The sequence below is a fragment of the Phaethon aethereus genome, assembly GCF_964289735.1.
Source record: "Phaethon aethereus genome assembly, chromosome: 2".
Lineage (NCBI taxonomy): Eukaryota > Metazoa > Chordata > Aves > Phaethontiformes > Phaethontidae > Phaethon > Phaethon aethereus.
This window is the reverse complement of record NC_138582.1, coordinates 150,969,370-150,991,751: the sequence shown is the minus strand read 5'-3', so window position 1 is coordinate 150,991,751 and position 22,382 is coordinate 150,969,370. Positions and strand designations below refer to the sequence as shown.

The window sequence follows — 22,382 nt, the reverse complement described above, 5'->3', positions numbered from 1 at the left end:
GACCATTTTAAAATTATCATTAACAGACAGACTGAAAAAAAAAACTATAAAAAGCAGTCCTTTTTTATTCTCTCTCTACTTGAAATATCTTCAGGAAGTGTTTATAAAGACTTTTCTAAGACTTGCAAACTGCCCTCAGCCAGAGACATCTTACTAAAGACAGATAAATAAATGTTAACATGGTGTTAATGGTGAACATTTATCTTTAAATCTCCTCTCAAAAAATTAACTGGAATGGAAACACCATTCATCTAATAAAGCCATTAAACTAGTAGACAAGTGACACTGAAATTTGGAAAACACCCTTCTTCAGTTAGTTACTCATAAACAGGCAGCAAAAGCTTTTACTTCAGATGTAATTAAGCCAGTACTCCAGGTATACTTACTTATAATGAAAATTACGTAAATATACAAAATATACCAGAGACATTAAAGTGGAGAAAAACAAAAACAAACAAAAAAAAAAAACCAAAAAAACCAACAAAAAACCCCACCACTAAGCCAACTGAAATTTGGACAAGTAAAGAATATTCACTACAAGAAACCAGTTTTAGAGTAACTTTAACTAAATACTCCTCCATCACGATCAAAAAAAATTAAACAATATAGCCAGAAACCTAAAAGCTTAATATATTCTGATTTCCAATATATAGAGCGCACATCCAGGATAGTTGTGGGCCATAGCACACTTTTATCTGTCATAATAACAAAAACTACCTACATAATGAAAGAAATGAAGTACCACAGCACTCATACGCTTTTTGAACAAGGGGTCAATAAGTCCCCAGGGAACTGAGGACAAGGGACCTTTTCCATTGGTTTCCATCTGGTATTTTTAGAACCCAGATAATCAGACCTTGCTGAAAAATCTTAACATATCCAATAAAAATTTAACCACAGGGAAGGTTGCAGCACTCTTATGTCACCAGCCTCAAACACCTGTATCATAAAAGCAGCCTAACTCCAGCACCAGCTCCCACTAGGACTCAGAGACCCTGTATACAACTGCCTAAATTTAAAAATGTTTTTGTCCAAAATTTCATCAGTGAAGAAATATAAAATTGTCAGACAGCAACACCCAGTTCACCTGGAAGAACCAAAAGAGACAGAAGTTCAGCAGTTCTCCCTGAAGAAAGAATAAGGAAGACAATTTTCTATAACAAAGGTGGTTAGGGACTGGTTGCCTAAAGGCACTGTGCAATATCCATCTTTGGAGAACTCAAGAAGGTCTGCAGACTCCTCCACAAAACCTGTCAACTTAAGGGAGGTCAAGAAGATTCAGTTTCACCATAAGGATGAGATAGTAGCAAAGGAAAACAGAAAAGGAGGCAAACAACCATTTTTTTCCTAAGCTTCAAAAGATTAGTCACTTTTGCTACAAAGACTAAGCATGGAAATAAGGACACCTACAGCCAAAGTAAGTATGTGATAGCTCTCCTCTGTCTCATTGACAGAAGAACGAGCTACTAGCATACAAACAGACAAGACATCTTTTTCTGCAACTGAGAGGGCTCTTGACTACATGACAGTGAGAAAATGCCTCCCCCATCCTCTGCTGCCACTTCCTTCTCTTTTAGGCAACTACTCTCAGGCAGAGCACAGAGCTCAGAATACCAACAGAATTAAGTGTCTATTGCCATGTTCAGAGTTGAGTGCTTTTGTCTACTGTTTCTTACTGGATGACAACTGCCTACTTTGTCTGCAGGGATAATGAAACATCTTAAAGAGATACTCATGCAAACTGTACATATAGCTGGTAAGAGAAGCTATAAGGACTTTATTTAAGACTACATTAAAATACGTATTTTTCAATTAACTCCATCTAAGCCATAAAGATTGCACAGTAAACTTCCTACTCAAAGCACTTGTTACATTATTCTATCAGCAACTATGCATCTTTTTCTTCCCCCATCATTAAATCCATTCCTTTTGAGCTTTCCCAATGTTTAAGTGTGAAAAATATTGTTGTATATCCATGATTTAGAGTTTAAAAAAAACCCCTCCAGTAGCACTGTTCTACACATTCAATAACAATGTAAACATTCCCAGTAGTTTCTGTTGGAACTGAAATTAATTTATCACCATTCTTCCTCACTCTGAACATCACATAGAAATAACAACAGAATACTCTGGCTTTTCTTAATTGTTCTTCAAACTTAGCCAGGAACTCAAGCCATTTTTCAGATCACTTTTATTCCAAATGATTTTTTTTAAACCATCTGTAGAAACCACATCCTTTACTATTTAAATCAATGATAAGCTTCCATTCACTTTGGTTGTGCATGGTTTGCATCCAAACAACTGGCCACAGATTTATTACTCACTTTAATTTTATTTATAAAATTTAGAATAATTACTAGCAAACTCTTACTATTACCACTGAATTGCTTATACTCAATTTATTTTCGCTTTCATCTCCCTTTCAGGACAACTTTAATGGGGGGAAAGGAGGGAACAGATGTTTTTGTAAATGCAAGTACTGCCATCTTGCAAAACTGTTCTTAAAATTTTCCTTATCCTCAGAATTTTCTTTTTTTTTTTTTTCTTCCTTATTTGATTTACTATTTCTTAATCTTTGAGAAAGTGGCCATTTTTTGTATGTACATTCTCAATAATAATATTTTTACTAGGTGATAAAGCCTGGATTGCTATTTTCAAATAAACTCAGGTTTTAGCTTAAAAACAAGAAATTAAGAAATGTATTATGAGGATTCAAATCAGCCATTAAGTTTGCTTGTGTATTCTTATCAGAACTGCTTTCTCTGAAATGGCTGAAAAAAAATGCTCACAGCAGGCTACTACAGGCTGACAGATTCACTGCCTCCTTTGCCTTAAACAATCAAATATTCTACAACAACCAATGTCTCCATCCAGAAATTGTAAAATGTCATCAGTTTTTGGTTATTACTTATTTGAATCAACTTATTGGTGACAGTCAAATTAAAATTAAAAATATTTACTTCAACTGTGCTTTGAAGTCAAATAACTTTGGGAAATGTTGCTTACCTTTAAAAAAAAAAAATCCACTGTGCTTTTTCTAAGATAACATCACACAAGTACAGCTCAGACACTTTCCTTTGAAGAGACCTTAGGAAACAACTTCAACCAACATTAAAACAACATCAAAACCACATATAAGCCAACTCCAAGATCTACTCTGATAACAATAATAATGAAAAGTTTTCTCCAATATCAGAAATTGGAAATTCATGCTGAAAAGCCTTCAAAGTTCAAATACATCCTATGAAGCTTCCATATTTTCACTCAAATCCTTTTTTATTTTGATTTATCCCTCAGAAAGACACACTATTGAGTTTCTGGAATGCAGAAATTTAATTAGTTTAATTACCAGCACAGAATCTATCCAAATTTTACCAATCTTTTGCTGAGATTTTTATTTTCAGGTGCCTAACTAATTTTTAACTCGAAAACCTAACAGCACATACTTAGCAGGTATAATTGGAATATACATTATTTATTAAGATTCAGAATAACAAATCTCAGGCTCCAAAACTCTAACTGAAAATAAACAGTTGATCTGTTATCCATATGCAAAGGAGAACAGGTAGCTCCTAACAATTTCACCACCAGCAAACAAAAGACTGTTGCCAACAAAGTAGTCTATAACTAGAAGCAAACTCTAACAAAGTAATCTAAAATTAACAAAGAAAACCCAGGAATATAAATAATATACAGTACATTATCTATCTAACTAAATTTTTGCCTTTACAATTACTCTTTAAGTGTTTAAAACTTGATTCACAAGCTCTTTCACCGTAAATAAATTCATTTAAATACATTTAAATCCTCTTCCAGTGTAAATACTGAAGTTTGCTTTTATAATGTTTTACTTCGTAATAAAATAACAGCAACAGACTTATAATCCATACTACTATTCAAATCAAGGGAAGTCCACCTGTACCTTGGGAACTAACAGACACAGACCAGGCACTACACTTGCACTATGTCCCACAGTCAATGTTGAAGCTGTGCTGCAAAACAGTAACAGACTCTAGAGGCCGGAATCACAGAGTCATGCCTAGATCCAGCCATAGTGCCAGTGTGGTCCCACAAGAGAGCTCTGGGATGTCATCACCATCTCCTAACTGTGCACCAATTCCAGAGTAAAATTTCTTTACGTGTTCTGTGTAATTTCCAAAATAGTCCATCATATCTCACTACGGAAACTACTTTATTTGTAGCTACAGCTCACTCCCAAACCAAGTGAATTTATTCTTCTAGAACGGAAAAACATTTCTTCATTGAAATGTTAGTTTCATATTAGGGTTGCTCCAGGTTGTAATTTAAGGATACACCTCAATCCATTTCAACAGTGGGCTGTCCCTAAAAGGTAAGGTCTCACCTGACTCTTCACTTTCTACTGTACATCCTTACCCTCTCCCTGTAGTATAAGCTTGCCATGTAACAGGACAGGTAAAATTCTATTCACTTGATTACTAAACTGGGAGGAAAAACAAGAATTTACCTTCCAGAAAGATCAGTAAATAAGTTGATGCACTCCATACTGAGGTTGTATGATTGCCATACACAAAACCACCAGTGAAGAAACACCCAGTCACAGGAAAACCACAGTCCACTCCTTTTAGCAGAGGTCAATAGCTGTCCTAGATTACATGAAATTGCACCCTCAGTTTCCACAACTATCAGATCCGCTGACTGACCCCGAGACTCAGCTCTATCCTGCTCTGATAGGCGAATCCAGCAAAGATGTACTTAAGACTGTTACTGTTACTATTTGCCAGTGGGTAAGATTACAAACTACTTTAGACCTTTAGTTAAGTGTCTCTTCATTAAGGCATTCCATACACTTTTGGCTTGACCCTGATCTTCCTTTCCTGTAAAGACAATAAAAGTTGCAGATCTGTCGGCTTAAGTTACTGTTTTTTCCTTACCCTAGTAAATACAGTTTTAATGTTTGCTAGAGTTAATATAGTATTATCCACTATATTGTTTGATCGACTCTTTTCAAAGTCGAGTTAATAAGAAGGTGCTCACACTAACCACTAGAGATCTCACCACTGTGGTTGGTAGTCAACCTTATCGTTGGTACATAGAATTAAGAGACAATTTCTGTTAAAAAAAAAAAAAGTAAAATAAATACTGCTTGTCCATGAAGAAAAGGCTTCACTCACCAGAGTCCTTGTATAGAATTTCACCAAACTCTCCATTTATCAAAATCTGTTCCTGAACTGAAGAATTGGTACGTAAGAAAAATTCACTTCAGATCATCATTCAACAGCACAACAAATAGTTTGGTTTTTAAACAACTGCACAAAAGGACCAGGATATTTGTAGGTAAGCACTTCTTGCAAAATGCATATGCCTCACATTATACCATCCGTATTCTTAGATATTAATACCAAGAAAACTCACCAGAACAGTAAACCTGATGGTGAGAGCTGCTGACTCTAATAATAACAATAGCAATAGGAAAACCTAGCATTTGATGGGGTTTTTTTATAGACTTGGTGGGAGATCCCAACGCTAGCCCAGGCAATGGGAAGAGGGCCTGGACGATGACATAAAACCACCGCATTGCTAGCTGGCCTTTTCCCAAGCAGCTGCATGAAAGAAGTCTTGGTGAAAAGTCACACAAAGAATGCTGTTACACAGCATTCCTGGTCATCATCCACTGGGGTCAGATTTCAAAGTAACAACTTGAACAGCAAAATCAAGCCTTCTGGGCTTACAGAAAATTGTGGGCAAAGATCACTGTAAGAAAACTCTTTAAATGGGAAAAGTACAATATTAGACACAACTGAACAATTTGCTTAAAAAACAGACTGCATGCTCAGTATTATGAGAAGATAAAAGAATTGGGATTCAGAAAACTACAATCAGTTCAAATAGTCATGCCTATATTTCTCCTCAACTCCTTGAGTTGACAAAACTCAAAGGAAATTACTGTAACAGTTAAGGAAACATTACTGAATTGAAAAGGCCTAAAACTGTCAAACAGCCTACAGTTCCCAAGTATCTTCAAACAAATGCTCACTTGTTGCTTTTCTGTTTTGTAAAAAAATTTGTTTATATTTTGTCCAACTACTAATCCACATACAAAGTACAAAGCTAAAGAAAAATTAACCTCTCTTTCAATAGCCTTCTTATACATAAAACACAGTATCGATAAGCAATTCATATACATATCAGTTCTTCTCATTTTAAAAAACTTTTATATCCAGTCATGTGTTTAAAACCACAGTGGTGCCCCTAAATGAACATGAGTGCCAAACTCAGCAAGGAATCCTGTCAATAAATATATGCAAAGAGAAAAGTTCCTTTTTCAACTCAATCCTACTTTTCTACTTTTAGAATCAATTTTTTTAATACATAAATAAAACAAAAATCAGTAAATAACCTAACAGAATTTATAGAACTGCAGTCTCTGAACACTGAAAAAGTCCTAATGTTTCTGTAAAAAAAAATTCCACAAAGTCCACATGTAGGGAAGACTATTTTTTGTTCACAAAAATTAACCATAGCTGTAAGATAGTTACAGATATTAGGCAGCCAAAATACTAAAACGTATTCAAAGCTTATTTCTAAAATTTCTGACAGTCACCCTGATCATAATCATGCAATGTCCCACTACTGTCAACTAATTAATTAAATCAAATGTGAAGCTAAATACAGTCAACTCTTAATAATCCTTAGCACGGATAACACGCTGACAGATAAGCCACACCATGGATATTAGTCCAGGCTACACTCCGCTAAATCCAACTGTACTGTTTCCAAGATCTGTGCAAGTGCAGGAGCAGAATGACCATTCTCACACAGTGTGAAGAGACTGAACAAACATATGCAACCAGACCTTAGCGGCTTCTGTTCAGGGTCAGTTCAGGTCTCTGACAATCGAAAGCACAGGAGGAACCCATTGAAGCAGACTAGAACACATTCCGCTCAAATCCAGAATTATCTCTTTGGGCTCACTACAGGTTCTACTTACAGTGACAGCAGCCACCATCACCAAACTGAGAACAGGCAGGCATCTGTGTACTCTCCAGTGTACCAGAAAGATTATGAGCAACAAAATGCCATTTCTGCTTGGCACTTCACATGAACTCTTTAGTCCTTCCAGACCCAGACACACTAGCAACTTGGTGCAGAACCATCTGGATTAGTTTCCACCACTAAGTGGAATGTTTCCACAACACTATCTAGAAACCACTTGGCTAGTACAGTCACTATTATCTAGGACAACTGAACTTTCCCTGTCCCACTCCACCTCCAATAACCCAAATAGCCAAGAGTTAACTATGGCTGTAAAAACAGTTAATGCCTCAAGAATTTCAATATACTCATGTCTTCTGTTCCCGGAGCAAATGCAGAAAACAGTGCACTCAATTTTAAGAACAATCTGCAAGCAAAAGCCTTGCTAAAATCAATACTTCTGTTCCCATTTCAGGATGTCCTAGTTTTGAGGTAGTACAAATGTTTAGGCTAGTGAAAATATTCTCTAATTAATGAGAAAAATTTGTACCAAAAAATGGTGACCCATAATTACATGAGTAGCCTGTTAGGAACATTAAACCACACTGTAATCATTTTGCAATCTATAGATTCCATGGCATCATGTACAATAGATTTCCTTCCCTAAAATTTCACATTCAGCTCTGGTAAGGATTATGTATCATTTGGCAGACATGTAGAGAAGGGAAAAGAAGGGCGTGGTCAGTTTTCTGTACAAGAAATGCCCAATCAGTCTGGGCTCCTTCATCCTGAAGAATATGACAGAGATCTATAAAGCCAGAAGAGGTACTGAAAAGGTGAACATAGAAAAACTGCTCTTTGTCACTTCCTATCACTTAGCAAGTGCCCAGTGGCATCAAATAAAACAGTGAGGTAACAGGTACAAAAGAAACAGCATGCATCTTGACACGTTGTACAGATCAACTGCAAAATGCCTTGCCACACAGGATTATGGACACTAAGCCTTTATACAGAAGTGGACACATCAATAGTGTGATGGACTCTTGTTCCATTAAACACAAAAATACCATCCCTGGTTCAAGAAGTCCCAAAGTATAAATACTTGTATAGGCTGGGAAAGTATTCTGAGCAAGCATACAAGAACATTCTCAAGAATCCAGTTCATACTGACAAAGACAGTAGGCCAAATGTTGTTTGACCTCCACGATATGCTCCTCTCCTCTTACTATTTCAAGCTGGCACTTTCAAGTTCTATATAAGATCCATGACAGTACTGCTCCGAAAAGGCTGTATTTATGGTATCACTGAAAACTGTAACTCCGTATTTGCCATAGATGATACTGGAGAACTCAACATTACCCCTCATAAATGTACTGATAAGCATGACTACGGTACAGTAGATGTCTCCAGCCAGAAATAAAAAACCTAAAAAGCAAATCTAAAGAAGTGCTGATCTCCAGAAAGTCAGATAAAGCAGTAACAGGCCAGTAAAAGGAGAGGCATAAGGAGGAAGAATGCACATGAAGGAAACTCACACCACAGGGAGGGCGGGAGGGGGACGGGACACCAAAAAAAACCCACAACACCCCTATACACCACCATTACTATTTTCTAGTCAGTCAGTCATACTTAAAAACAACACGGGTTTGATTCCCAGACTACTGTGTCATATATATCTGTCATGGTTTAACCCCAGCAGGCAACTAAGCACCACATGGCTGCTTGCTCACTTTTCTCCCATCCCCCCCCATAGGAGGGTAGAAGAATCCGGCGGGGGGGGAGGAGGGGGGTGTAAAAGTAGTTGGCTGAGATAAAGACAGTTTAATAGGACAGCAAGGGAAGAGAAAATTAACTGATTACATAAATAATAATAATATACAAAATAAGTGATGCACCATGCAATTGCTCACCACCCACTGACTGACGCCCAGCCAGTTCCTGAGCTGCAGTAGCCAATCCTTGGCCAACTCCCCTCAGTTTATATACTGAGCATAATGTTACATGACATGGAATATCCCTCCAGCCAGTCTGGGTCAGCTGTCCTGGCTGTGCCCACTCCCAGCTTCTTGTGCATCTCCCTGCTGGCAGTTGGACTTGATGATCTTAGTGGTCTTTTCTAACCTTATGATTCTATGATTCTAAACTGAAAAGTCCTTGACTTAATATAAGCACTACTTAGCAACAACTAAGACATTATTCTCATGCTAAATCCAAAACACAGCACTACACAGGAAGAAAATTAACTCTATCCCAGCCAAAACCAGGACAATATCTTAGAGTGCCCCAGAGTTCCTAGAGGACAGACAACACCATTATATAAGAGCTATTAGATTAGGCTGTTTTCAGTTATATTTGTACAGCTGACTTGAGACAGCTAACATACAGGCTGCTGCTAAAAGAATAGTCCTGGCCCTTCTTCTGTATCAGCATTAGCATGATCAGCTGGGTCAGGGAATTAATTTAATTTAGCTGAAAAGGAACACATGGGGGAAAAAAAAAGTTCTAAATCCTGGTACCATCACAAAGGAGGAGAAAGTAATGCATAGCAAGGACCCTCCCTGCAGTAACAGCATCTTACTGCAGGTTAAGAAAATCATGGTACCCTATAGTAAAAACCCAGTAGACCAAAAAACTTTAAGACTCCTGACATAAAAGAAAATACAGTATCTTCAACATCCAAACAAAATACATTTCCTCACATTATTAAAAAGCAAATGTCCAGAAAACTGTTACAAAAAAAAAAAAAAGGCAGCAGACTATATATGAGCTAAGTTATCTACATATTCAAAACAAAAACTGCATTGGTTTTCTGGCTACAAAATAAAGTTACTTGTTGCCAGAAGGCAGAAAGAAGCATAACTTTATATCACTGACATAAAATCAGTAATTTCTTCACTTGTTCTGAAAAGCTATAACCATTTAATTATTTCTATGCTTACAGAAAGGCTCCGTAATTACAAATTTCTAAAGCTGGATCCTTACAAGGTTTTATCAGAAATGTTTGTTTTGAAGTTTCTTCAGGAATACCTGCATCTTTTTATCATTTCCCTTGGCAACAAATGGTGTAACAGCATTAAAAAAATTCCAAGTATTAACCTACTGTAAATATAATTTTAAACTGGCAAGCCCATTACATGACCTTCAACAGTATTTCCTTAAGTCTGAAACTCTTCTGGCACAATCCCTTGTTAGGCAACTGTTTGAAAGAAAAGCTTCAGGTTAAGAATGCAGATTTCTGAAATGCAACACCAGGCAGAGTTAATTTTTTCCAAGGTTCACATCCTTCTGTAAAGCTGTTACTTAAAGAACATTTGGTCCATAAGGTAGAACTTGCTGTATTTAACACCATGGACAAGATTTATTACTAAGGCAGGGATGTTTTCAGAAGGTGAAGTACAAAATCTTAACTTCTCTGCTATGAAATTCTCACTATGAAGCTTTCACTGATGAAAATAGTTGGTCATGAAAATTATAGTAGGGACAATACTGTTCATACAGTGTAACATCTTTGCTATTTAAATTTAAATAATATTAATCTTATACAGTAACTCACTTTCAGAAAAGAATTCATAATTACAATTAATACAGCTGTAAGACAGGTAACTAGTAGGATGCTCAGATCTTTGATGCTCCCTGTCAAAATATGTTTTTAAGACTTTATACAAAGTTTCAAAACTACCATAGAGAATAGCAAGGGTAGCTTACTATTAGCAAGCAATTCCCAAACACTACTTCAAGTACAAAAACAGAAAACATTTCAGCTACTTCATACTTCACAAATTTTACTGTATATTTCAAAAGGTTTGAGGCTTTCTTATTACTTATTTCCTAAAAAAGCAAGTGTCCAGCTGTCATTTCTGAAGAAATGAATTCAACACTGCCATGTATCAACCTGTCTGAGAGAAAGAAGTTTTAAGGCTAAAGTACTGGGCTGGCGCTTAAGATGGTAGTTTTGCTGACACACAGACAAGACAGTCTCAGTACACTCTCCCAACACTCACAAATGACACTAAGTTCACCAACATGTTTGAGATAAGCACACTTGAATGGTAAATGCTAGAGCATATACTGTACACTGCAGTAGTACTGTACGTGTCAAAAAGTATAGAGAAGGAAAAGGGTGTATCAGCCCCAAGCCAAGCAGGCTCTGTGTTCCTACAACTCAACTGTAACAGAAATAGCAAAACTGCATCAACACTAAGCTAAGATATAAATCAGTCGGATTATTACATATGCAGCATCATATCTTCAAAATACGATTTACACAGACTAAATGAAATCCAGAACCCTGACCATAATTTCTCCTCTCACAACAGAAAGGGCTCAGTTTCAAAATGACCAGGCTATTTACAGATAGATGATGGACAGGAATTTAGAAGTATCAAGTAAAGGGAGAAGAAGGAATTCCAGAAGTGATTGAAAAGTTAATTGAAATTTTTCAATCATATCACCCAGCTATTAGTATAAGCATAATCAAGACAGGATGTTCAGTAGAGACTTTCTCTAGCAATTCTACTCAGCAGAAGCAGAACTGATGACAACCTGATCAATGAAATTAGAAAGATGCAAGGGACAGGTAATCACTAGTGCAACTTTTCAGTTCTAACTTCTTTGTTACAGAACCTATTAGTAAGTCAGGCATGAGCGAGCTATCCTTTGAAAATGCACTGGTGCGTTCAGTCTGGGCTACAGACATAAAAATTTCACTTTCCTCCATGAATGGTGCACTTTAAACAGCTTTCTATAAGCGTTCAGACTCAAACTAAACACAAATAAAATTTACCCTTTTTACCCATTAAAATCTTATGTTAAAATGCAGTTGCTCCTTCATTGTAACTTTTTTCCTAAAAATGAGACTAAAAATAATGATTGATGTTCTCAAACTAAATTCAATCTAAATTGGACAAATAATGATTACTGTAAAATAGTTCTCTCTTTCCAAACCGGCCTGTGTTTTCATTTATGCTTAGGATTTCCCCCCCACCCCTTTTTTTTCCCCACAGACTTATTTCCCTCATACAAAATAAGAGAGTTCACAAAAAATAAGAATAAAACTTACCCCCATTATCTGTTCTCTTTAAAGCACCATCCTTATGAGGGCATAATTCACATCTCTAGGAAAAAAAAAGCAAAAATAAAATAAAAAAATGGAACGATCATAGGAGCATTGAAAAAGAAACCACACACATCAAAACCATTAGCTGACATTAAGGAAGCAACCATTCTTTAAAAGTGAATGGGTGTGTTTTCCCTTAACCTTTACTTGAATATTAATGTTAGTTTGTCATACACGAGGCTTTCTCCTCCAGATCTTGAAACTATAATATATATTAAAGCTACTCATAGTTCTACCTCCAAGTTTTTATTCCTGAATTCCACACCTGTAATTCTGGAGACAAGCCTCCAAAAAATATAGCATGGGGTAGACTCGCTTGATAAGAAACTTGGGCACGGTCCCAAGACTCCTCACCATATTTCGTTCTCTTAGGATCTCTGTATTCACCAAGGTGGTCAATCACAAAGTCATGCCACGGATATAATTATCAGAGGTGCACATACTATAGCTGACTTCACAGTCTCTGCTGACTCTCACTTACCCTGAGAGACTAAAAACAATCTTGCTTTCTGTTTCAGAAAAAGGAGGCCAGAAGTTGACTCATCCTTGAAATTCTCCAAGACTGCATGTCTGGGAACATGCAGTTTGACATCATATTCTTCTGACATACACCAGGATCACAACAGTACAATCTTTCTGTTATCGCTGCCTCTACCAAGTTCCCAATATTGTTTATCTCTCAGTGTCCTAGAGCAGTGTGAACGAATTCCACATCAGTTCAGAGATGACAGAAATCATAGAATAATTTGAGTTGGAAGGAACCTTTAAAAGGTCATCTAGTCCAACCCTCTGCAATGAGCAGGGACATCTTCAACTAGATCAGGTTGCTTAGAGCCCCGTCCAACCTGACCTGGAATATTTCCAGGGATGCAGCACCTACCACCTCTCTGGGCAACCTGTGCCAGTGTTTCACCACCCCATTGTCAAAAATTTCTTCCTTAAATCTGGTCTAAATCTACTCTCTTTTAGTTTAAGCCTGTTACCCCTTGTCCTATTGCAACAGGCCCTGATAAAAAGTCTGTCTGTCGCCATCTTTCAATGGAACAGGTTTGATACACATTCCACTTCAATTGCTCCAAACAACATGCAAAGGAACATCACTATAGGAGATCCTATACGTAGGACTCGCCTTACTAAAATTTTATGAATACCCACATTAGAGTCAACTCAAAGCATACCAATCTAGCAAGCTTTTTAAGAAACTGAAACACAGTCTGATCATCAGATGCAAACCTAACACCACATCCTTCAAATGGAGAGGGACATCTGGCATCAGTACAGCTCTTCTCTGTGCTCCCTGAACAGTACTGTTTTCCGTTACCAGCTAACTGGCAAGTCAGCAGATAAAAGAGCCTATGATGCTACACGTGCCTCAGAAACAAATTGTCCAAACTTATTTAAGGAATGAGAAATTCCATTCCTGAAATTCATATGGCTGAAGTATATCTTGAGGACTATCTGTTCCTCTTAACCTGTAAGAAAATGGATATTAACAGCAAAGAGGCTTTCACAAAGGGTAGAATAAAAAAGTTCTTAATTTTTTTTTTTTGCTCAGTACATTGCTATAGGCAGCTGCATACAGGAACAAGACTCTTTAGGATTGCTGCTTTTTGTCTTTTTCTTCACTCATCCCTCCCTCACATTCACCCACTAAAATGATCAGCAATTTATTGAAACGCAGTATTAAGCCTATGGTGAAACTTAGAGATAAAAGTGGTTGACGACTTCTGTAAGCTATCTGCAGACTGGGAGCATTACACCATTTCTTTTAAGTCAAGATTATAAGGGTTTCCTTGCAACTGAAATGAACTGATCAGTTAATTTTAAACAAAATCCTACATATGCAGTATGCATGTGAGCTGTATCTTAACACTCCAGTTTTCCAAGCATTAAATACAATATGCTGAGAGTCATTCAGTAGCTGTACGTTCATTTCAGCGTATTCACCATACACTGAAACAAATTCTCAAAGCGAGAAGCCTGGTTTGTATTGATGGCGACAGTGCAATAAAGTCTGTTCCCACCCCAAAGCTGTGAGCTGGCAGCTCAGGCCAGTGAGTGGAGATGATATATCTACCACTGAGACAAGGGAAGCTGTTAGTCTACCTTGCCCCACCTCTGCAAGCCTGTGGAAGTTTGACATACATTTTCACTAGTGGCAAAACCAGTTTTGGAGGTTCTCTTCTTCCCTCCACCTCTCCCTTATTAACCTGTCCCTTCACCACTCCCTCAGCTGCTGACCCAACTACCTGTAGGGCTGCACCTTAAACCAGATCAGTAAAATGGAGTGAAATTAACTTTTTCCTTTCAACATTTTTAATTCAGGTCATATCACTGATGCAATTTAAGCACAATCCCACAACCAGCTGCATCAGCAAAACTGAAGGCAGGGAACCACTGCACTGCAGCATTAATAACTGAAGAATTAGAAAACTTCTTGAGTAAACTTTACCACAAAATAAAAAAAATTAAAATCATCACAGGACACTGAGCAGCAAGGAACTGAACCAGTCCTTTATGCAAAAGAGTTAAGCATGCTCCATTCAGCTTCGAGTTGTTTTTTTGTTTGTTTCATATGTCTAATAGGACACAGGTCCATTAGGTCTTCCCTCATTATTCCTCTGCAGCCCTGGCTGCAACCAGTCAGACACGATACAAGGCAGAAAACTGAAGTGGAGGAAGGAGCTTTGACAGCAGAAGAAAACCTGAGTGCAGGGAATTCTGCAGTGGATCCTCTCACTAGCAAGGAAGCAGCATGCCTGCACTCAGCTCTCATGGAGCTGGAGCTGAGCAACTGTGCAGATACTTGCACTCTGATGACCGAGCACTTCTGGTGCTGTGAATTCTGGCTACACTCTGCAATAAAGTAGCATCCTTGTAAGCTGATACACCACACAGTGACCCTTTCCCCTTCCCCTTCCAGGTTATGAACCTAAATCCTGCCCAGCCTCCACATTCTCAGATTCTGTCACCCATTCCTGCTCTCCCAAGCTTCAGTATGTGCCACACAGTAACACCAGTAGCTTTGCCAGGTGGGAATGGTGTGCCTCACCCAAGGGAAGTAACTAGTAGAGAATTTTTCCTTTTAACACTTTATAACCAGTTTTAAAGTCTTACAGCAGTATAGCATCTTTTAAAAAGTGATTGTTTCAGCTGAGAATTTGCAAAGTGACTGAAAAAATCTCAGGTACTTTCAAAACGCTTACATGCATGTTCTTACAAAGGATTCTAGAGGAGAAAAGCAAGAAGATAGTTGGGTGTATATGTCTCTCAGAAGTCCAGTCACTTTTAATTTCTTATTTGAATGTTTTTGTCCACACAGTGTCTCCAGTTTACCTATGGATGGAGCTTGGAGTTTACGTGAACAGCAACAGCTGAATCTTGCTACTAAATGCCACATCAGATACAACTTGTATGATGGAATAAAGCTTCGATCTCTGCAACACAGTATAAGGAATAATCTGACCATCTGTATGGTCTCTAATGATCTCTAATATTTCAACACATAGACCATGCCAGGGCTCTCTTCTCCAATTATGTGTTCTAAGTCTTAGCTCTGGAAAAGGATTTCTGACACAGATTGATTGTCTGAGCATTCAAAAACATCGTGGGGAACTACTAAACAAGCTGGCAAGGGGGGAAGGGGTAGCAGGAGTGGATACAACACCCACAAGATGTTGCAGCATAAGTAGGACAAGTTCCTATGGCTGATCAACAGTTCAGATAAACATCATCAGGTTAGACAGTGCAAATGTGAATACCAAAGAGGCTGACTGTGACCCAAGAGAATAACCACATCCTTTGGTATGCTGAAGGGCACTAGTCCCATAGCAGGGAGGGGCAACAGTGCATGTGATGCTGTAGGTACAGCCAGCTGAATTAGAGTTGAAGAGGAGTGAAAAAGACACAAATACTGGCTGAAGGAAGACTGAAGTTGTAGCAAGTGACATTGTCCCTTCTCTTCCTTTCCTTACGGAGCATAACATGGACATCTCATTCTTGCAGCTGTTTGGTGGAACAGACTAGAGTTCATGGATCTAGCTCCTGTCCAAGCAGAATTCAGGTGAACTCTCAGCAGGAATTGCTTTGGACTATGAGGTCTCCCATGGAGGACTAAAGTGAAACCAATCTCAAAGTTCTGCAGCTGGAACAGTCTGACAGTGTGGCTGTCAACTCACTGCTAAGCTACATAAACAGCAAGTTAATTAAGTGAAAGAAGACTGATCCTGTAACCTTAGCATCCAGGCAAATTGCCTGGGTCTGATGAAACACCTGCTGCCTCCTGAGGGGTCTGAGCTTTAAAAAGTCACCCAGCAGAGACCTAAAGTGGTCAAAAGCATGGGAGCATGCCCACGCAGAAGGGGAAAGAACCCAATTTTTTCTTTCGTTATTAAGAAAGTACAAATAACCAAGAAGAAATAAAGAACAGTAAAGGGAGAAGTGGAGAATGGGGGTGTCCACTAAAGATATGCAGCAGAAAAAAGCTACAAGACTGGAAGACCAAAATAAGAGAAGTAAAAAAGGCACTAAATAAATACATCTTCCTATACTGAATTAGTTACAGTCTAATTTGGCACCACTGCCCTGTGGCACAAAGTTTTCTCCCTCTATTTTAGATAAATATGCCTTTCCATTTTAACCAGGACTAGCAGCTACCTTAACCAGCAGCAGATAATATTAGACAAATCTAATTACTGGATTCTTTTTGGTTAACCCAACTCTACCAATTTTTCAATTGGAAATGGAGGAAAGGCATAGAGAAACTGATTTAATCCAACAGACTACCTTATTCATGTTGAAATGAAGAGAAAGAGCAAGAGAAATGTAGTAGATAGGGAAGATAAAGAGAGATAGAAACAAGACTACACAAGTAGGAGAGGCGAAAAAAAAAGAACAGTAGGAATATAGCATTGTTCTTCCCTCAGGGTTCTGTAAATTTGGAGCAAGTTTCATAACGCATCATCTGCAGACATCCATTATATGTTGTCTCTTGTTATAAGAAAACAAAGGTCAAAGAATTCTTGTGCAAGTAATTTAAGTAAATTCTGGTCCAAGGTAGGCCAATGGAACCATTCACCTGAAAAATGACTGTCAACCAAGTAAAGTCCTGCAGGACTGAATTCCCCGCCTTGCAATGAGGCAATAAACTGTGTGTCTCAATATGACCTGCTAACCTAAATAACACAAGAAGATCTACAGCAGATTAAATAGACCACAGCTCCTAAAAGGTAACTGAGAAATTAGGCTGCAGTTCTAGCCGACTTTATTTCAGGCTCACTTTAAGCTAACATAATTGCACACTGCTGCCGAAAGAAGATCACTGGCCATCCCCTGCTGTGTACCTTCTACTGCCTCGCTTGCTCTGGGAAGAGCATTCATTTGACCGTATGGAAATCCTAACCAGAAAGCTAAAAACAAAACACACTTTTTTTTTTTGCCAGATCATTTCTTTGAGCCATCTTTCCAAAACACCATATTAACAACAATGCCAGATAGAAAATGTAACAGGAACACAGATAGGGAGTAGGGCAAGGATACAATCACCCTGTCCAGGAGGTGGCATCATCTGTGCTGGCTATAAGTGAGTATGGAATTCCAACCAATCACAGAATCACTAAGGTTGGAAAGGACCTTCAAGATCATCAAGTCCAACCATTAATCCAGCGCCACCATGCCTCCTAAACCATGTCCTGAAGCACCACATCCACACATTTTTTGAATACTTCCAGAGATGGTGACTCCACCACCTCCCTGGGCAGCCTGTTCCAATGCTTGACCACACTCTCGGTGAAGAGATTTTTCCTAATATCCAATCTAAACCTTCCCTGGCGCAACTTGAGGCCATTTCCTCTTGTCCTATCACTAGTTACTTGGGAAAAGAGACCAACACCCACCTCACCACAACCCCCTTTCAGGTAGTTGTAGAGAGCGATAAGGCCTCCCCTCAGCCTCCTCTTCTCCAGACTAAACAACCCCAGTTCCCTCAGCCACTCCTCATCAGACTTGTGCTCCAGCCCCCTCACCAGCTTCGTTGCCCTTCTTTACACACGCCCAAGCACCTCAGCATCCTTCTTGTAGTGAAGGGCTCAAAACTGAACACAGGATTCAACGTGCAGTCTCACCAGTGCCAAGTACAGGGGCACAATCACTTCCCTACTCCTGCTGGCCACACTACTTCTGACACAGGCCAGGACGCTGTTGGCCTTCTTGGCTATCTGGGCACACTGCCGGCTCATGTTCAGCCGGCTGTCAACCAGCACCCCCAGGTCCCTTTCTGCCAGGCAGCTCTCCAGCCACTCCTCCCCAAGACTGTAGCGTTGCATGGGATTGTTGTGACTGAAGTGCAGGATCCGGCACTTGGCCTTATTAAACCTCATACAATTGACCTCTGCCCATCGATCCAGCCTGTCCAGATCCCTCTGCAAAGCGCTCCTACGCTCCAGCAGATCAACACTCCCACCCAACTTGGTGTCATCTGCAAATTTATTGAGGGAGCACTCGACCCCCTCATCCAGATCATCAATAAAGATATTGAACAAGACCAGCCCCAGAACTTAGCCCTGAGGAACACCGCTTGTGACCAGCCGCCAGCCGGATTTAACGCCATTCAACACAACTCTCTGGGCTCGGCCGTCCAGCCAGTTCTTTACCCAGCAAACAGTGCTCCTGTCTAATCCATGAGCCACCAGCTTCTCCAGGAGAATGCTGTGGGAGACGCTGTCAAAGGCTTTACTAAAGTCCAGGTAGACAACATCCACAGCCTTTCCCTCATCCACTAGGTGGGTCACCTGGTCATAGAAGGAAATCAGGTTGGTCAAGCAGGACCTGCCTTTCATGAACCCATGCTGGCTGGGCCTGATCCCTTGGTTGTCCTGCAGGTGCCCCATAAGCACTCTCAAGATGAACCACTCCACAATCTTCCCTGATACAGAGGTCAAGCTGACAGGCCTGTAGTTCCCAGGATCCTCCTTCCAGCCTTTCTTGTAGAAGGGCATCACATCGGGAAGCCTCCAGTCTGGGACCTCCCCTGTTAACCAGGACTGCTGATGAATGATGGAGAGTGGCCTGGCAAGCTCTTCCTCCAGCTCCCTCAGTACTCTTGGGTGGATCCCATCAAGTCCCATAGACTTGTGGGTGTCCATTTGGCTTAACAGGTCCTTAACTGCTTCCTCCTGGATTATGGGGGGGTTACTGTGCTCTCTATCCCTGTCTTCCAGCTCAGGAAGGGCTGAATACCCTGCAGATACATGGACTGGCTATTAAAGACTGAGGCAAAGAGGGCATTAAGTATCTCAGCCTTGTCCTCGACCTTGGAGACAATGTTCCCCACCATACCCAGTAAGGGATGGAGATTCTCTTTGCCTCTCTTTTTGTTGTTAATATATTTGTAGAAGCAGTTTTTATTATCCTTTACAACTGTGGCCAGATTGAGCTCTAGCTGGGCTTTTGCCTTTCTAATTTTGTCCCTGCTTGACCTAATGAGAACCTTGTACTCTTCTTCAGTTGCCTGCCCCTTCTTCCAGAGGTGACAAACTCTCCTCTTTTCCCTGAGTCCCAGCAAAATCTCCCTGTTCAGCCAGGCCAGTCGCCTTCCCCGCCAGCTCTTCTTACGACACATGGGGATCGCCTGCTCCTGTGCCTTTAAGATTTCCTTCTTGAAGACTGTCCAGCCTTCTTGGACCCTTTTGTCCTTCAGGACTGTCTCCCAAGAGACTCTCTCAACCAGTGACCTGAACAGGCCAAAAAATCTGCCCTCCGGAAGTCCATGGGAGCAGTTTTGCTGACCCCTCTCCTTACTTTGCTCACAACTGAGAATTCTATCATGTCATAGTCGCTAAAGACGCCCTCTGACCACAACATCTCCCACTAGTCCTTCTCTGTTCGTAAACAGCAGGTCAAGCAAGGCACCTCCCCTGGTAGGTTCACCTACCAGCTGTGTAACCAAGGGCCTAAAAAAAACCAAAAACAACAAAAAAAAAAATATATCCCACACATCAACCACACACAACCAAAACATCACCACACCTACCCCACAATAGAAAAAGAAAACAAACCAAACAAAAACAAAAAAAACCCACACCACACCTAAACAGACCAATTTCATTTCCATAGTAATATAGACATATTTCTTGGGCCCAGACGCAGACATATTCAAGGCCAATTTTGTTTTTTAATATTTCCAACATTTGTACACTCAAAGTTTTTTTAACAGGCATCTGCCATATACACAAACTGTTTAGTTTACAAGTTTATTTTCCCTCCCAAGCTGTACTATACACAGCATAACACCTATGCTTCCAGAACAGGTTTTTTTTATTCGAAGTGTACTTTGAACACAGAATTACTGTTTCATATTTCTTGACAACAGAAAACAAAATAAAACCAAACCACACAAAAAAAACCAAAAAACAGTATTTAACTGAAAGGAACAACTTTAAGAGGTTGCAATACATAACGCTTGAAGTTACAAACAAAACAGCAAGTTACACAAAAACCAGCATCACAGTTCTTGAAGTCTGACACTCAATCTCTTTTAATCCTTTCATCAACAGGAGTTAAAACTTGACATACACTCACTTTATTCTGCTGCTCCTGTTAATTGTTAATCAAACAGAAGACTGGTTAAATCCATTCATTTTTGTTGCAAGTTTTAGTTCACATTTTAGTGAAAACAAACCCTGCACACACTCCATCAAATTCCTATGACTTTCCTAAAATTAACCTAGGGGAGAGTCAGTTGCCAAGCAGAAGTCATTCTACTGCTTTATTTCTGAATTTGCTTCCAAAGACACCTATTTTACAGCACGCCATGCTACTCAGTATTTCTGTATATATCAAAAGGCAGTAACTCACACTCCCCCAAAGCACATGGACAGATTTACAAAGGTAAGCAAAGCAGCTGATCAGAAGGTTGGTTTCTAATTAATGGCTTCCCAACTGACAGCTCCTGATGCTCATAGCAACCTTGTCTCTCATTCATCGGCAGTTGCGGAAGCCCGCAGCAACAGCTGACTGTGTCCAGGTATTCATCTCCCAGATTCTGTGGTACGGCTTCACCAACCTTCAACAATATTCCATACCATTTTGTCTCACCCTTAGGTGTTAGCAGAAGGAAATATACAGAAGTCACCTCTCATACTCGTTGTCATACCTAAGATGATCTTTCCCAATCATATAGACTTTAAATATGCTAAATTGTATTATCTGAAGTATATAATTATATAAGTATCTGAAGTATATAAGACTAAGTATCTTAATATGCGTGTAAAAAACTGGTTTAGAAGGGTAAAAACATCCATATGGGTAGTTATTTCAGTTAATGTAAAACAATTCAATGCTGGCAGGCACATACTCATTGCTGTCAAAAATGTAAAAATTCTGGGGGAAAAAAAAAGGATATCTAGAAAACAGCTCTGGATACAAAGTTGATCACAAATCATGTCTAGAGTGTCAGTTATGCCAATGTTACACATATATCATCCTATCTACATGTAACTAGTTGCAGTTCTTTATTCAGTTTTTTGATGAAAAATTATCTTCTAAGCTCAAAATATTTGTTGCTATTTATTTTCCTTCTCCCCCAAAGGGTGTGAAATTAGTATTCCACCTTCTCCAGAGGAAAGTCTTGTATTTTCTCATCTTCCTTTTATGCTTTTCTTTCTACATCCTTCTTTCCCCTAGTGTTTTGGCCCATTTGTTTGATAAGGGGAAAAGTGTAAAAATATAACACACATAAAGTGTAAAAAAAACAACACACATACATTGGATTGAAAACACTGAAAACAAGAAAAACTTTGTTTTCCCCATAATAAACGTGGAAAAATTTGGGATCATTTTAGTGATTAGTTTGCATTAGATTCAGGCCAACATGATACTGAACAACCAATGTAAACATAGCTCCCTCTTTAAAGGGACACCATATTCTAAAGACACTTACATAAAAATGTACTAATTACACCACAGACAACTAGATTATACTTAACAGAAAACCTAATTCAAATTCAGCTTATCAGAGGGTATCTTCAGAAGAACAAATACCTTAGAGCCTACAGAGAAACAGTTTTTGCAAGATTAGACAACCAGAAGAAGAAAAACACACAGATATTTGCAGAGTGGTGAAAACCAGTACACTGAAAATTTAGATTTTGGCATAAATTCTCTCAATGGATGGGAATTCACAGGCAGTTACTACAAAAACAGACCCAGCAACAGGATGCGTACCAGACTGACCATGTCTACATCTGCTGGCAATAACTTACCCCAGCCCTCAGAACTCAGTGACATCTCATTTTTCTGTTCACCCCTTCAAACC

General features: G+C 39.1%; 1 protein-coding gene across 2 annotated transcripts in view; it reads right to left on the bottom strand.

Annotated features, from left to right (window-relative positions):
• The window catches only part of MLLT10 (MLLT10 histone lysine methyltransferase DOT1L cofactor), a gene marked incomplete at both ends in the record, with an annotated part of 132,872 nt that overhangs the window by 96,473 nt on the left and 14,017 nt on the right, over positions 1–22,382 (bottom strand). For both annotated transcript variants that reach the window (XM_082014587.1, XM_082014588.1), the window contains one exon: positions 12,014–12,068. In XM_082014587.1, the coding sequence (XP_081870713.1) occupies positions 12,014–12,068 (55 nt within the window). The remainder of the gene's footprint in view (positions 1–12,013; positions 12,069–22,382) is intronic.